The following is a 15,705-nucleotide window of genomic DNA, read 5'->3' on the forward strand; positions in this document are numbered from 1 at the left end:
GAGTTAAAATTTTGTCTAGACAGCTAGAAAAGAAGCCTGACAGAGTTTTCATATGAGCTGCTTCTGAACTCCACTGGAAAGCACCACTTTTCAAAGAAAATACAAAAATAAAAACCTTCTGCAATTTAATTTAGCAAAAAGTGGAGATAGAAAACCTGCAAAGCAGATTCCCTAGCAGGCATTTTTTTTGAGCTCAGTTTTTAGTGCTTTGTTTTCATTCTGAAAGGAACACAGACATGGTCCCAAAGAGACAGCACCTGAAAGCGCCATTAATTTCCTTAATGCATAGCTGGAAGCTTTCTAAATGGGTACTAAAGCCTCTAATGTATAAGGGTTTACAGTTCTTTACCTAGGACAATACCGACAAAAGGTTTGCAGAAACAGCCGTTGCTAATTGCCAACGAATGTACATCTTTTACGGTGGATGTTAATTGTGACCAAAGAGGGTGCTCAATAAATAAAAGCAACACTTGATAAGCGCTGTATTTAAAATCATGTGAATTACTGACAGAAATCACACAGTGTGAGCAGAGTTCTATTTACTGCAATAAAATGTGTTTCGTTTCTGACCCAGCCGACTGAGCGCGGTGAGGATCGGCGTTACGCCTCACGCAAGTTCAGTGGCTTGCAGAAGGTACGGTGTCGTAGTTCAGCCCCGATGGGCAAAAGCTATGGGACTGCCCTGCGCAGCCAGGGCGGCAAAGGGTCCATCCAAACACAACTGTAGTCCTGGCATCTGCGGTCCCCGCAGCACAAGCACCTTTGCTCAGTGCAAGCAGCCCAACAAAGGGCACCATATGGTGCACACACAACTTCACCTTCACGCGTGGCAAAAGCCAGTGCAATGAAAAGAGACCAAACAATATGTTTGTGCTTTTCAGTACTTACCTAAGCAAAGCTTTGTCCTTGTTAAGGTGCTGGAAGAAGGAAGGCTCACAGATGAGCTGGCTTTCCTGACAAACTTGTTTACAGGATTTTCCAGGTTCAGCAATTTTTACTTGAAGGGCACTTAATGGGGGCCACATCACCTGCCCGTGACAGAAATCCTGCAATGACAGATCACATTTTATTATGATGCTTCCAGTCCCTTGACGCCAGTTTTCCCCATTAGTAAAATAAGTGGGTATTATCACCCAAACACTCATTTTGCAGCTCATTTCAGTTGTATTAAAATCAATAATTTAAGCACATTTTAAAAGAGTATTTTTTTTTTAATGTGAGGGAATTATCACCTTTGCTTGCTACTTGAAATGTGGTAGTACCATTCTTCCCGAAGAAGCTTCTTCCCTTCCTTTACCTCGTTTAATTTATCCTGAGCAACTCTAGCTAGTCTCTCTACTTCCATACACTCAGCCCATTTTGGCTTTCTCAGTGACTTCTTTTTCACTCCCTCGGTGCTAGCAGAACTATTTTTGAAACAGCACAAATATCAGGAGGAAGTTCTGGTAGAAGACGAATTCCAGAGGCCGGTTACCCTGTAGGCAAGAAATGTCCCAAGCACCCTGCGTGGCGAGCCATCTGGAAGGGACCGGGGACTCACCGCTCTACGGAGTGATCTGACCTCATAAAAGACTGAAGATTTCTATAAAGCAACCAGGATTCAAAGAGTTTGTTTGCTCTTCTTGGTCGTACTGCTAGTGAAAGTGCTCTTTCAACACTGAAAAAAAACGGCTATAAATAATGCATGCAGGCAAGTGTCACCACAGGGGAAAAGGGAAGAAGAAACGACATCTAAACACACCTGCTAGTGAAAACTCTGCAAAGGCAAGTTCTTATGGTCTTGACATTTAAAATGAGAAAACGCAAAGAGATACTGTTAATTGCCGATTTTGTATAACATTCCATGGTACTCAGCCATTATTTTAATATCTGGCAACTCTCATCAAAAGGTGATAAAAAAATATTGGCAACCTAAAAGCTAAACCATTTATCTAAGAGCGTTGCCCAAGTACTCCTTGAACATGGACAGGCTTGGGGCCACGACAACTTCCCTGGGGAGCTTGCTCCAGTGCTTGGCTGCCCTCCCAGTGAAGAGCTTCTTCCCAGTATCCATTCTGAACTTCCCTGATGCAACTCTAAGGCATTCTCTCATGCCATGTTTGAAAAAACTGAGTAATTTGAGAGCATATTTATTGCAGAATAATAAAAAAAAAACCAGATTAAAAATAGATGTTTGGAGGTACTTTGTAACGAGGTTGTTTCAAAATGGTCATTTTGCTATTTGGACTTAAGCGCCCTCCTTACTCTGTCCCTTTATAAGTCAGTATTTAAAATACTAGATGCAGGAGAAAATCTATATAAATTTAAAAGCCAATCCAGTACTGTAATACATACTATATAATCCTGTAATATATACTAATGTAATATATACAGTATAATACTGTAATATGGGGTTGGATTCACAGTTAGTGCAGGCAGAAGTATCTTAGAGACAGAGAATCCTTCTGAGGCTTCACCATTTACCAGAGACTTCAGCATAAGAGTAAAAGAAACTATGTTATGTAAAACAGAAGGTTAAGCTTCACCAGAGACTGCCTTTATGTTTGTTTTACCCATAACCACAATTTCAAGGAGAGAGGCTTAGCCCTGCTGCCATGGGAGGCGTCCTCCTCCCTCTGGCTTTTCCTGCTCCTGGCTGAATGCTCTCACTCCACGCCCTTCGCCAAGCTCCAGTGCTCAGCTGACCCTCTACTGAGCCAAGCCCGTTTGCTAACCTAGCAGAGCCCTGCCAAAACCATTTTCTGCCGGGTTACCAAGCGCTCCGCTTGATCACACCTTTCACAGTCAGCACGTCTGTTCCACCAGCCCAGCCTGCCTCATCCAACAGCTCCCAAGCTTGCCACAGGGAATCCCGCAGCTGCTTCGGCTGCCGTTGCCTGGCTGCTCCTTCAACAGCAGTGCCAATTCAAGCAGTCCCACCCTTTGGTTCCCACCCTACGCTGCTTTGCAGAGCTGACACAACTGTTTGTGCAGGCACAGAGCAAGTGGGATCAAGGGATGGATTCAGCAGATGGCAGAGATGCACCCAACAGGCACACCGGGCTGCTGGCAGGGGCAGTGCACTGGCAGAAAGGAGTACTTGGAGTGGAAGCTGAAGGTGGCACTGCGAAACGTGAAACCAGAGCTTACAACAGTTCTCTTACTTCAGACCCTAAAGACTTTCAGCTCAGCTGTTGGATCTGAAGATTTGGAGAAGTCATGAAACTTTTCTTGTGAGCACTGTCCTCCCTCCTGATCCTGAACCAAGGCACCAAAATGGGACAACTCCTTTAAACCCTACCGTTTCACTGTCCCATGGGATGGCTTGTGTATGAGTGTACCTGGCTCCATCCTCCTCCCATTCAAACATCCCCTGAAGACGACCATATTCTTGTGGTTAATGCATCCCACAGCCTCCAAACCAGATCAACGCCATGCATCTTCATTGCTGTTCCAAACCTGCGTGGCTTTCTCTATCCTGCCTGTCTCCCACCACAAATTCTTCAAAAATAAGCTCTCAACCTTTATTTTTGCTTCATCTGACATGTTAATCAAGCACGGTGCTAAGCACATGCAGCCAATAACGATGTTTGACCTTCCTGGGGGCTGTGAACAGTAATGGCTTTTGACAATTAGTCAAAGCAATGAACAAAAATATGATGCTGTATTTATTTCCGAGAAGCAGGCAGTAGAGGCCAGGGCTTAGCCCTTGGGGGAGGTCCAGAGAGGAGAGACAATTTTGCCCCACAGATGCTATCTGTAGATTGGCTCTTTTCTCCCTTACACTGAGCTCCATTCCCTCCTCTATTGACAAAAACTCTCAGTTACAGCTAACTCAGGTAGAAGAATCAAAAGAAGCAGAGATACTTTTACAGGCTATGCCACCAACACGGCAGCAAAAAGCTTCAAGTGTTTATTGGCAGGAAACTGGAAACAGCCATGTTAACTACACTTCTCCCTCAAAGCTGCGTTATTCTTTTTTGCTGCCTGTAATACTGTCCTCTTTCAGAAATACAGGTACAGGAGCATGCACAGTGCTTTTGAAAGAAATCCTGGAAGTTAATTGGCATAACAGAGATGCAGGTTATTCCCCTCTCTTCTGCAGCAGCCCAAACAAAAGCCAGAGCTGGCCTTGGGCAGAAGTCCAAGCAAACATGCGGTTTTTCTAGAAATCAGGATTCCATGTAAATCTCTGCAGTTTATTACACCAGCTCAGTATCTTCTGCTGCTCTCAGTTGGCAATAATGCATGGGACCAAAAGTCCTTTAAGCAACTGGTTTCCCAGCCATTTAAAGCTTTATCAATTGAAACCAAATACTTGAAATACCTGCCCAGAGGCTTTAGCCCAAGTGCAATTCTACCACAAAAGTGTCTCTATATTTACATGATACCTCAGGATCCAAAGACTTTTTGTGGGTATACAGTTAAAGACGACACATACACACTGAAAAATCACTTTGCATTTCAGCTTTGCTATACCATTAGAAGAAGAAAGGTTCTTTGTAAATCAATCAATCAATAAAAAAATAATTTAAAAATTATTTAAAAGCTCCTATAGCTCCTGAAATTCAGGCAAGTATACCCGTCTTTGCAAAGACATGGTAAATCAGACACTCACAAATGAGTCAGAACCCAATGTCACACTGAGAAGCAGAACAAATATTCTGGTAGCCAGCAATTTGTCTTAATTTCTAGTTGGTCTCTTTACACATGAAAAATCCCACTGGTGCCATATCTGAAAGAAGCCTCCCAAGTCCCATGTGGCCAAGTCCACAGAGGCGAATCTCTGAGTCCACGTGGCCCTCCCAAGGGAGCTTCATCTGAGCAAACAATCACCCAGACAAGGGCTGCACAGCCACTCTTTCTACTTGAATAGCAACAACATGGAGAAGCTTTGCCACATAAGAGATTCATGCACAAGAAAAGTTCATACCTGTCTTTCAATAAATGCATTCATCCTCTGAAGCATTCCCTCACATGTAAATTCATAGGGCAAATAAGGGTCAATCTGTGGAAACACAGTGTGTTCAGGTTAGAGGGGTTTTTGTTTAAATTAACTTTGCGGCGTGCTGCATGGTAGCAGCTTGCATTCCAAATACTACATTATAGCTTAAGTAGCAACAATAAATGCAAAGAAACTCATTAACAAACCACAATTTCACAAAACCATCAGCAGTTTAAGCTGATTTTTGCTCATTTGTACCGGCAACAAAAGTTACTCAGTGATTATCTTTAAGGAAACTCGGGGAATACTGCAAAGCAATAGATGTAAAGCCAGCCTGAGACACTACGGGACTCCAGAGCTCCAGTTTTAACTAAGTTTCAGTTCTGGAGCTGAAGTGAAAAAGAAAACATTATGACAAAAAAAAGAAAGTGATACCTTTGAAAATTACTTCAAATCCGCCCCCCCCCCCCCCCCCCTTGAAGTGCCCTCATTACAACTGCACAAGCCCTTCCGTGGCAGTCATGGCAAGGCTACAAAATCAGTCCAAAGAGCTGAGCGGTATTTGGACAGCCCGCAATGCTCCAAGAACCAACAAGGAAACTTCCTCACTGAATGCACAGAAAACAGAGATTGCCGTATAACTTACATATGAAATTCACATTTCTACACAAATTCACTCACACTCAGGTTTTTTTCAGGTAAAAACCTGACATATCCAGTACTTAAATAATCAAACACCACAGAGATATAATAATTTTTTTTTCCCCAATATCCTCCCTAATTAAAGCAGCACTCTGCTTTAATTAGACTAATATGAGGAAGCACTCTACATGCAGTACACAATACACCCTTCACTGTTGATGACACATTGAGGATACATGTCTCACCTTTTGATTTAAAATTGATTTCACAGCCTTCTCTACTTCAGAAAGATTATTGATGTCTACAGTCCAGACATGAGGCTTCCCAATGTAAACTTCAGCATAGGGATGCTGAGATGTCAACTGAAAGGAAGAAATTATATTGGTAAAAATTAATGTGTCAAGATATCCTTCCCTCTCACTCTCTTCATCAGAGTTTTTGGATGAAAGGCACTAGGGTAAGACAATACTTCAGCAAGCATCTAACAGTCAGTGTCATTCCTTCTGAGTTATCTTTCAGATAGAGACTGAATTTAGTCGGAAAACTGAAAACCAGATAATAATGCAGATCACAAGTAACATTTGTGCACCTCTCATTTGTGGCTTTGATCCTTACAATGACCCACATCACAGAAGACTTGATGCTCACTGAAATTGCATCTACACCGTGACCCTGCTTCCCCACAGCTCATTCACAGAGCAGCCCTGCATTTTCGTAACCCATAATTGCTACCAGTCCTGGTTAGACCTGCATGACTGCCTTCAAGAGATGTCATCCTTGCTCTGTCTCACCTTCAGACAACGTCCTCACCCTGCCTCTCCTTCAAATTTCAATTATTTCCAGGCTTCTGTGAGCAGTAGTGAATAAAGAATCACTTCTATCACTTAGATGAATTCTGATTCTCGCTACTGATAGCAAAAGAGTGATTTGACCTCAGCAGGAGTGTTGACTGGTATTTTGCTCACCACCTTGTCAGAAAACAAGTTCAATAAATATTCAAGTAGATAATTAAGAGAAGTTATATTAGAGATTGCTTTCAGAACTAGCAGGATGGCACTATAAGTAATTTTTGTGACAAGTTGCATGGGAGCAAAAGAAAAATGCAAATGAACACGTGGAGAGGAAGGAAAAGCTGAGAAGAGAGCGGAGCGTTTCATGCTGGCCTCAGAAGACAATTGCTTTTAAAATAAATTTTAAAAGCCCCTACAGGATAGATTATTCATAGACAATATTTATACAGTTGCCTCTTTATGCATGATACAAAGAACAATCTAGCCCATGCAAAAGGTGTGAAGTAGGAAATGGTATCTGGTGGAAAGAACCTTCTCTTGCACTAGCCATTGGCATATCTTAAATTCCTCCAAGAAGTCAAATCCTTCTTGAAGACTGATATATTCTAACCTTTTATTTCTACTGCCACTAAAATTGTATGCACGTAATAATTTGGGTTACCAAGACTGAGTTCCCATGGCACCCATGTCAGGACTTCAGATGGCAGAAGCCACATTCCTGTTGCTTGCAGTAACAACAGAACCCCTTCTATTGCACCTTTAGAAATATGAACATAAACCAGCGGTGTGAATTCCACAAAGCTTTAGGAATTATGCCTTAGACTGCTCTTTCTCTACCAGACAGACGGACGTATTTTTATTGCACCAGTTATTCTGCATCTATACTCTCAAAAAATATTAAGACTAATTCCTAATACTGAAATGCTTTAATTAGCTGAGGCTTAATATTCAAGGAGACACTCCCTCTGTCTGAAATTAACATGTTTAAGAATTCTTATAAATAGATTTGGAATTAATTTCTAATTTCAGCTCTTTTTTTTTTCTTCTTCCTAAAAGCAGAAAATGAAAGAAATCACACCCACTAGTATATATTTCAACTAGATTTAGCATACAATGTTTTCTTTGTATTTTTTATTTGGATTGGGAGAAGGGGGAGTAGGAATGGTACGAAAACAAGGTGCTTGAAGGTGAATTTTTTCTTTTTTTTTCCTGCCTCTTTTCCCAGCAAAATCATGTCCCAAGACAAAACAAGCGCTGCTCTAAAATGAAAATTGTAATTTCCAGTTTTTGTACAGAGTTGTTACAACAAGACCCCATCTTGGGGATCGAGGGGAAATAGTTAGCTCCCCCCTCAAATAAATTATTATTAGATGAAGAGAGAAATGTTGACTTGCAATGGTTACTTTACAGAAGTACTAAGCAGAGACTTTATCTTCAAATGGGTCTGCAGATAATCAATTAGCAGACCTACAAAAGGGTTTTTTATTCTCCTTTAACACTTGAAAAAACTGAGAGAAGGATTTAAGGACTTTGTTAAACCCAAAGAACAAGCACGTGGATTACTGGCAATCGGATCTAAGGGCAGTTGTGACAACCAGTTAGAGGAAAGGTTACTCTCAGGATAGGTCAGCAGGGCATGTGAACGCAGTAATATTCCTGATGAAAGTGCATTATATCACTTTGCACTAGCGCAGTCAATAGGGATTATTTTTCTGTACAAGTCAGGTGCACAGCATTTGCGTTAGTGCTGACACATGCCAGTGGGATTTAGCACGAAAGCACTCCAAGCACAAAAATTCCTACTAAAGAGTTAGGTGGGTCCAGATTATTTACTGAGCCTGATCAGCACCTGGGCACAGAACAACTGGAAACGAGATAAACGGTTGAACAACCCACAGAAGAAAAGCTTTGAAAGGTGCCAAGGCCTTGAAAGTTTAAACAGATGTGAAAGCTTAAACAGGCTTTTCCCCTTATCGCTATCTCCTTTCTTAGCAACGCGAGCTGTGAGAACGGGTAAGTTTGAACTCACATCCTGTACAAGCTGAACATACAACAAGCTGAAAGGCCATTACAGTCCTGGATCATAAAATCACGAGGAATTTATGTTGCTGATTTAAACTGGGAAACTGTCTTTTGCTTATCAACTAGCTGGCGCCGCTCAGTGCCACCAGAGAGCTTTCCCTTCAGAGAAGTACATAAAGAAACTATGTATGTACACCTACGAACAAGCCGTGGTCACAGGCAAAAGTGCTCAAGTCAGAAATGGCTACATGACTGTTAAATGCCCAGAATTGATATAGGCTGAATTTTACCTACACCAAAGAAGAAAAATGTTCCAAAGTCAGTGCCAGGATGAGTGGCTAGCTTATGTAGCCTCATTTTTCTCTCACCAGAGTCTAAACACACTGCCGGTTTTGAAAGCTCGAGGTTTGTTTTTCCTGTTCTCTTCAAGAGTCAGTTCTCCAAATGTCTCTGGTGTTTAACCACAAACATGGTGGGCTGTGACCATTAATACCTTCGCTCAACAGTGCCTTGAGCACATCTCTTCCAGAGGAAAAAAAAATCCCCAAACACACACACAACAACCTTCAAATGACATTTTTATAGTTTACTTAAACACCTATTTACTTCCTGCACAGTACACAGTAATGTTTGTTTCTTCAACAAAATAAATCACTTACAAATGACACATCGTGTATCGGATGACATGATCTGTTCCCGGACAGAACATCAGGTTTTAAAATGAAACTTTAGTTTGTGATCTATTAATAAGAACTAGCAGAATGTACATATAGGCAAATCTAGAGGTAAAGCTTAACAGTATGGTAATGAAAAAATTGGATTATCCTACAAAAATAAGGACTGACAGTTCCATCAATGGCTAAAGAAAACGACAGCTGCACACCTTTTGCAATAAACTGTGAACATTTATACATTTTTTTTTCTGTATTGTGTTACTAAAAAGAAATCCACAACCATTTTCAATAAAGAAATTACCAAGATTGATAAAGTTTACCTCTCGGAGTGTAGGTTTGCCTTTGAAAAATTCAGTGTTTTTGCTACTTTTTGGTGGGTTAAATCTTAAATTTAGAAAAGCACATCCGTTAGCAATAGCCTCTAAAGGAGCTGGCCCTTCATACGGAAATCCGAGACCAACGAACAGCTGAAAAACAGAAAACAAGGACTATCTTAATTTTTGCTCTTACAAAGACTGAAAGCTAAAAGCTAAGTTAAAATAAACAGTAACACATTCTAAATGTACCAGCCTAAAAAAAGTAACATTAAGAAGAAAATGGGCGAAATTTAGCAGCTCACCCCCTCCTACACAAGTGGTAATGGAATGTCCTGTAAAACACATTTGACAATAATCTTCTGTAATGAGCTGCGGTGGTTTTTCATGGAGCTGAGGCAACAACGGACCCTTTCAGTGATTTTTTGGGAATAAAAAGTCATTTGGTGGTTTGACTGGTGTTGAAATGAAACTGCTGGGGCTCTCTTGCAGGTCCAGGTCTTACTGCAGTAAACTCACGGAACAACTACACAACTGTTTTCCCCTTCTCCCACAACAGCTAACCTGTTGGTTTTGCCAGTATGAACACGCTCCCGCCAAACTGATTAAGCCTTGTAATTAAAACGGTAGATGGCAGCAAACATCAGCGGGAGACACTGCAGCCAGCAGCTTCCATAGGATTATGAGGGTTCAACGCCTCCAAGGTAAATTGAAGGAGGAAAAATGCATCACTAAGCTATTCTTATATCAGCTGAGATTACAGGTGCTCTAGAAAAGGCAGTGCTTTTCTCCAGTGTAAGGAAATTTAATATTTTTTCAGAGTTGTCTGGCTTTTATTTGGATCTTGGCCCTTTTCCTGGCCCAACATAATTAAAACCTCTGAATTAACTATAGGATTCTTCGTCTTTATCTGAACGTCTGTGTATAATGGGAGAATTACAAACTCTGATGTGTAACAGCAATTTCTCAGCACTGCTGCATGACTCAATGTATATGTATAGCACTACTGCTCTTTTCAAGGAAATAAAAAGCAATCTCCATAACTACCAGGATCGTGTATTCAGTATGTACGTACTCAAAGAGGTCAAATTATACTATTCTGCATTAAATTTTCTGCAACATGGAAGTGAATCCTAGTAACAGGAGATTCAAAGCAAAAGTCCCTTCTGAGAGCTGATCTTAACGCTGACCCATAAACCTGTGGTCAGTATGGCCGTGCACAGGCCTTGCAGCACCAGTCCTCTCCCACCCATGGCGACAACAGTGTAAATTCTGAGCCGGCTCATTTTAAAAAGAAGGTTAATGCTTCCCAGCATAGTTGAGGACATACAATTGTCACTGCATGGAGCTGAATATTGTTATTTCAGTTTTCAATTTTCAGGTTAAAGAAGTCACCTACTTGCAAAAAGCTGCTCAACTATCTCACAGATTTAAATCTTACAGGAAATTCTCCAGTGGCTGATTAAAAAAAAAAATAAATCTGGAAGACTATCTCCATTAAAGCTAGATTATCTAAATTTGGTTCTTATATATGGCATAAGATACATTACCTTTCACTCAGAAAAAATACAGACTAAATTTCATCTCAAAAGAGGCTTAATTTAAAGAAAGGTAATCTTTTGAAAATGAATTACGGACATGAAACCATTTCATGCAATCTGCACACATAATGTTATTTATTTAAACTACTCCTTAGTTCAGGTAGAAAACCAGCTGAGAAGCAGCAATTAAAACCACCTGAAGTATCAATTCTCCTATGATCCTGTGTTTGTCTGTTATGTAGAGAATGCTGGTTTGTTTGCTTCATTTTTCACTTTTTTAATAAACTGCTGCTGTGCACTGCTGAACAGTTCTGTGTCTCACTGGTTCGTTTATTTAGGAGGAAGCTCCAAGGGGAAAGAAATATGGTTTTGTGTTTTGACAGCACAGAGCACACTGTCAACACTTAATCTATAATAAATAGCTTACCACCTGTTTCGCATCCATTTTCCAACCTTACCTCTAAGCAGCACCATACCTTTGAAGACAAGAAGAAGGATGCGTTTGATTGCTGAACGGTGGATGTGCGTGCTGCCTGTTAGCCTGAGGTTTCAGCCTGGCTCACAGCTGCCCGCAACCTCCCCCCCAGCTCCTTCTTTCAACCCTCCAAAATCTTCTATCACTTTCCATCACATCATCTTCATCAGATCAGCTGAAATGCCCAAACTAGATCCTGCTCCTGAAAAATGCCCTTTTCATGTTCCTTGGTTAGGGAGCTACTATTTTTGTACGGGATAAAGAGCAGAACTGAGGAATATCTTAATTGCCTCAAGAAAGTCACATTCATTGTGATTCAAAAAGCAAGCATTAGAGAACACGGGCGATTTCTGTAACTCATTCTTATGATGTTAATGATTTGCTAATCCTTTGAATTACATATAGCTTGTTCTTTCCAAAAAAGGCTAAAACAATCTGTCAAGGTACTTCCTCAAAGTATGTAACAAATGCTACAAGTCACTAATTGAAAAAGGAGGGGGAAAAAAAAAACGTAGAAAGGCAACAATTTTCAGGTACGAGTGAAGCAAGCATCTACCCGCAGTAGAGTTAAGGCTGTGTGGAAGACAAGGTGCTCTCCCACAAAACAGTAAAGATTTACGTCACTATTTTGTGATATAAATATACACTGTTGCCTCCAACACACAAGGTGCCGACTACAGCTTTTCGGGTGCTCTCTCCCCAGATGCTACGTCTGGTAACACAGTCCACCATGGAGAGGCACCTTCACTCTAAGGCTGAAGGTCTGTGACGTAAAACCCCAAATTGGACAAGGTTGGTAATGTAACTGTGGGTACACACGGTTTGAGAATGCTAGCCCTCATCTTGCTTTGTTCGCTGCAGTGGAACTGCTATGCAGAGTAGAATTCCTTTATTCTTTAGTGGCTGATTAGTGCTTGAAACCATTTTATGTTGTCTATGTGAGCGTTTTTCTCTCCTTTCAAATGCTTTTGAAAGTCAGATCCATTATTTTTCATACAGCTCTTTCAGCGGGCACATGCCACAGCAGGCTCTGTACGCTAACACCCCATATAAAGAGATGATTGCCAGGAGGCAATAGAAAAGTATATCTAAAGGAGATAACAGCAAAAAAAATAACCATGTAAAATGATCATGGTGATAGCGCTGGGTTTTTTTTTCTAAAAACCATTTCCTTGTTTGCAAGGTCTACTACCCAGGGGTGTCTGCATCTGTAGGTCTGCAAGAAGTAAAAAAAAAAAAAAAAAAAAAAAAAAAAAAAGGGGATTACTTGCTCAACTTGAGTAAAGCAGGTGTTGAAACCCTCGAGTGGGAATACTTTGGTTTTCATTAAGAAAAGCTCCTCAGGAACCTTTTCTGCCTTTGCAGTGAACTGAACCCCTGGTCTGGAATTTCAGGATTTTGAGTTGGCCACCGAGCATCAGACCAGCCAAGACACTATTCTTTTCTGATTATAATGTAAGCAGTCCTTTCACGGTGTTGCAGCTAACTGGAAACTGCTCTGAGATGAAAAGCACTTCACAACCACTCCTGTGGGAAAAAGTGTGGTTTGGTTTTATTTTTTGGAAACTACTGATTTTCAGTTGACACTAAGCAATTTATTTGTGGAGTTTATGGCACCAGATTGGACTATTATTAAAATGAGTCCTTGAACAAAGAGTCTCTGTAAATAATAGCCAAAAGTATAAAATAAGGAGTGAATGTTTTACTTCACTGACTGTAATTCTGTTTAGCTGAATGCTTAAGAGAAAAAAATTCATATTCCAGAGACTAAATGCTACAGTTCCATAAACAGGAGTGTTTATCTTCTCCTCTCCCCTTTCTAATACTACTGCACTTTATCTAATTTATTCTGTTGGGCTGATAGGTTTATCATCATGTTTGTATCCCTCCTTACTGAACTTATATATTCTCTTCTGAACTACAGAAAGGGAAGTGTAGCATTAACCATCTTGATATATTTTTCTCATGAATATAAAATACTTTCTGGAAAACTCAATCCTTTTGTGATTGAAGCAACTTTAGAATAAGATTACCAGTTAAATGTCTTTTCAGCCGATTTTGTGAAGCATGGGGAAGTAAAAAATACAGTAATTCATAAAAGGCAATATGAAAAAAATACTGTTTTCCTATTTCTGCTTACCCAACAATGCAATGGGTTTTTTTCCCAAACTGTCTAAATGGGGTGTTGCTCCTACTTTTATTAATCACCATTCAGAAACTATAAATTCTACTTAGCAAAAGAATTTTGATTCCCCCCAAAATTCACAGTGACTCAAAGTAAAAAGTTGCATCCGAAACTTTCTCAAAAGGAGGAATATTTCTCAAGAATTCAAGTACTGGTTCTTCCAAGAGAGTCTGGTCCAACTCCTCCAGCTGCCCGCTTGGCAAAAAGCCACGTAAGTTGGCAGGAAGGCTGCCAGCTCGCCTACCCTATTTTCCTCTGACGTGATGAATGGCTTTACATCTTCTCATTAGGAACTGTTGACATGTCTCGTTTTTGTCATGCACCACACAGCTGAACTAGCCATGATGAATGTCAAACAGCCCCCTCCTGCTTGGAAAAGGCACTTATTCTGAAATGTGTTGCTTTACAATACACAGAATGAAATGGCAGCTGCATGCTTTTCAGAATAACTGCGTCCTATACCAGCTACTGCAGAGAGACCAAATACATTCTGGAAATGCAAAGCTCTGCTCAGGAATCATGACTGAGCCATCACCTATTGGTATTTTGCTGTCTAACGGCAAAGTGAAGCAGTGCAACATAAACTGACACTTCTCAGTACACTAAACTGTGTGATTTGGGAAATTATGATTTAGCTCTGACTTTCTGAAAACTAGATCATTTGTCAGCGGACCTAACAAAAACTCGCTGATACAACGTTGAAATCACAAGCAATGAAAGACAATCCTTGCTCTTGGGTATCAAAACATACATTTAGAAAAAGAAAAAACCAAAAGTTTCTGGAAGATTAAAGACAAAGTTTGTTGCTCGGAGACAGCAAACAGCAGGCCTAGATGCTTCCAGTGAGCATTGTGCCCACAGATGTGACCATCCCTGAGTTCCAGCTCCAATTCTTCACATACTTTCAGCACACTGATTGTCTAGTGACAAAACCCCATAACTAAATTCATTACGGGGCTCTGGTCACGTTGCCTAGCGATTAAAGTGATTATGATTAAAAAGTGTCCTTGAACATCACTGGGTGCATGTGCACGCATACACAAGGCTCCTCAGGGCACAAAGCTCCCATTCAAGTCAGCTTGATTTCTGTGGAAAACCTGCACTTATTTTAGCAATTCAATCCACAATCCATTTGATAGAAACACAATTGACCTCCACACACACAGCAGATGGCCAGTAGAGACAGGTGAGTATCTTATGCTGAACTATGTTCAACTATTGTCTCTTAAAAGACAGCAAAATCGGAAACTGTGAACGTACAGGCAACAAGAAGACTTAGAACAAGTATGTTGATCAACACTGAGACACAACCATATGCTAAGGTAGAACAGCCAGTGCACCGATGAAAACATCAGCTAGCAAAAAACCAAAACAAACCAAAACAAAACAACCCACAAATCCACTTCCAACTGAAAAAGTCCAAACAAATTAGATGGTAAATCTCAGATTCCACTTTCAATCTCAGGATGCTGCTGTTTTACTACTTCTGTTAAACTAAATATATTGGAAAAAGTAAGTATTAGATGGGAATAATAATTGAAATTCATGATGCAGTAAACCATATTTCATTTCATTTTGATGCAACATCAGAAATACACTGCACGCCCGTTTGCCTGACAACAATAAGTACTAGGAGAAGCAAATGGACTCTGATCTGCTTATCATCAGGTCAAGGTTTTGTTAGTCTGGCTGCATCATAAACAAATAATTTCCTTAAAAGGAAAACAGCTTTTGTTATTTGCAAATCTGCTAACAAAAGCTTATGAAAATACTGTTTGCAGACGTAAAAAAAAAATTAAAAATAGTTTATTAAGGAAGATTGTATCAAAAAGATAACGTGATAAAAACACTGGCTTCCTGATACAGGGTTCTGAAACACACTGATGTGTTTCTCAGTGCCATCTACTACAAAATGCAGCAAATTCTCAAAGGATTTTCCCCAATGTTAGGAAGAAGAAAAAAACCAAACAATGCACAACAATAGTATAGAAAATCATTAAAATCTAAAATGCTTGTTGGACTCTGAAAACAGTACAGCACAGATCCGTGCTTTTCACAAAAATATGCTTTGTGAAAAGTAAGCAACTTACTGATCTCAGGAGTATTTCACAATCACAGATAGTATCTTCCATCTGAT

The 15,705-nt window shown here is 40.3% G+C and overlaps 1 protein-coding gene across 2 annotated transcripts in view; it reads right to left on the reverse strand.

The window, feature by feature from the left end:
* Nucleotides 1-15,705, reverse strand: part of MGAT5 (alpha-1,6-mannosylglycoprotein 6-beta-N-acetylglucosaminyltransferase) — a 125,108-nt gene that overhangs the window by 4,690 nt on the left and 104,713 nt on the right. For both annotated transcript variants that reach the window (XM_086751093.1, XM_086751092.1), the window contains exons 13-16: nt 9,374-9,520; nt 5,812-5,928; nt 4,913-4,987; nt 889-1,046 (exon numbers count right to left, since the gene is read on the reverse strand). In XM_086751093.1, coding sequence (XP_086607219.1) covers nt 889-1,046; nt 4,913-4,987; nt 5,812-5,928; nt 9,374-9,520 — 497 coding nt within the window. The remainder of the gene's footprint in view (nt 1-888; nt 1,047-4,912; nt 4,988-5,811; nt 5,929-9,373; nt 9,521-15,705) is intronic.

Source organism: Chlamydotis macqueenii, chromosome 6 (assembly GCF_036417535.1).
Source record: "Chlamydotis macqueenii isolate bChlMac1 chromosome 6, bChlMac1.mat, whole genome shotgun sequence".
Lineage (NCBI taxonomy): Eukaryota > Metazoa > Chordata > Aves > Otidiformes > Otididae > Chlamydotis > Chlamydotis macqueenii.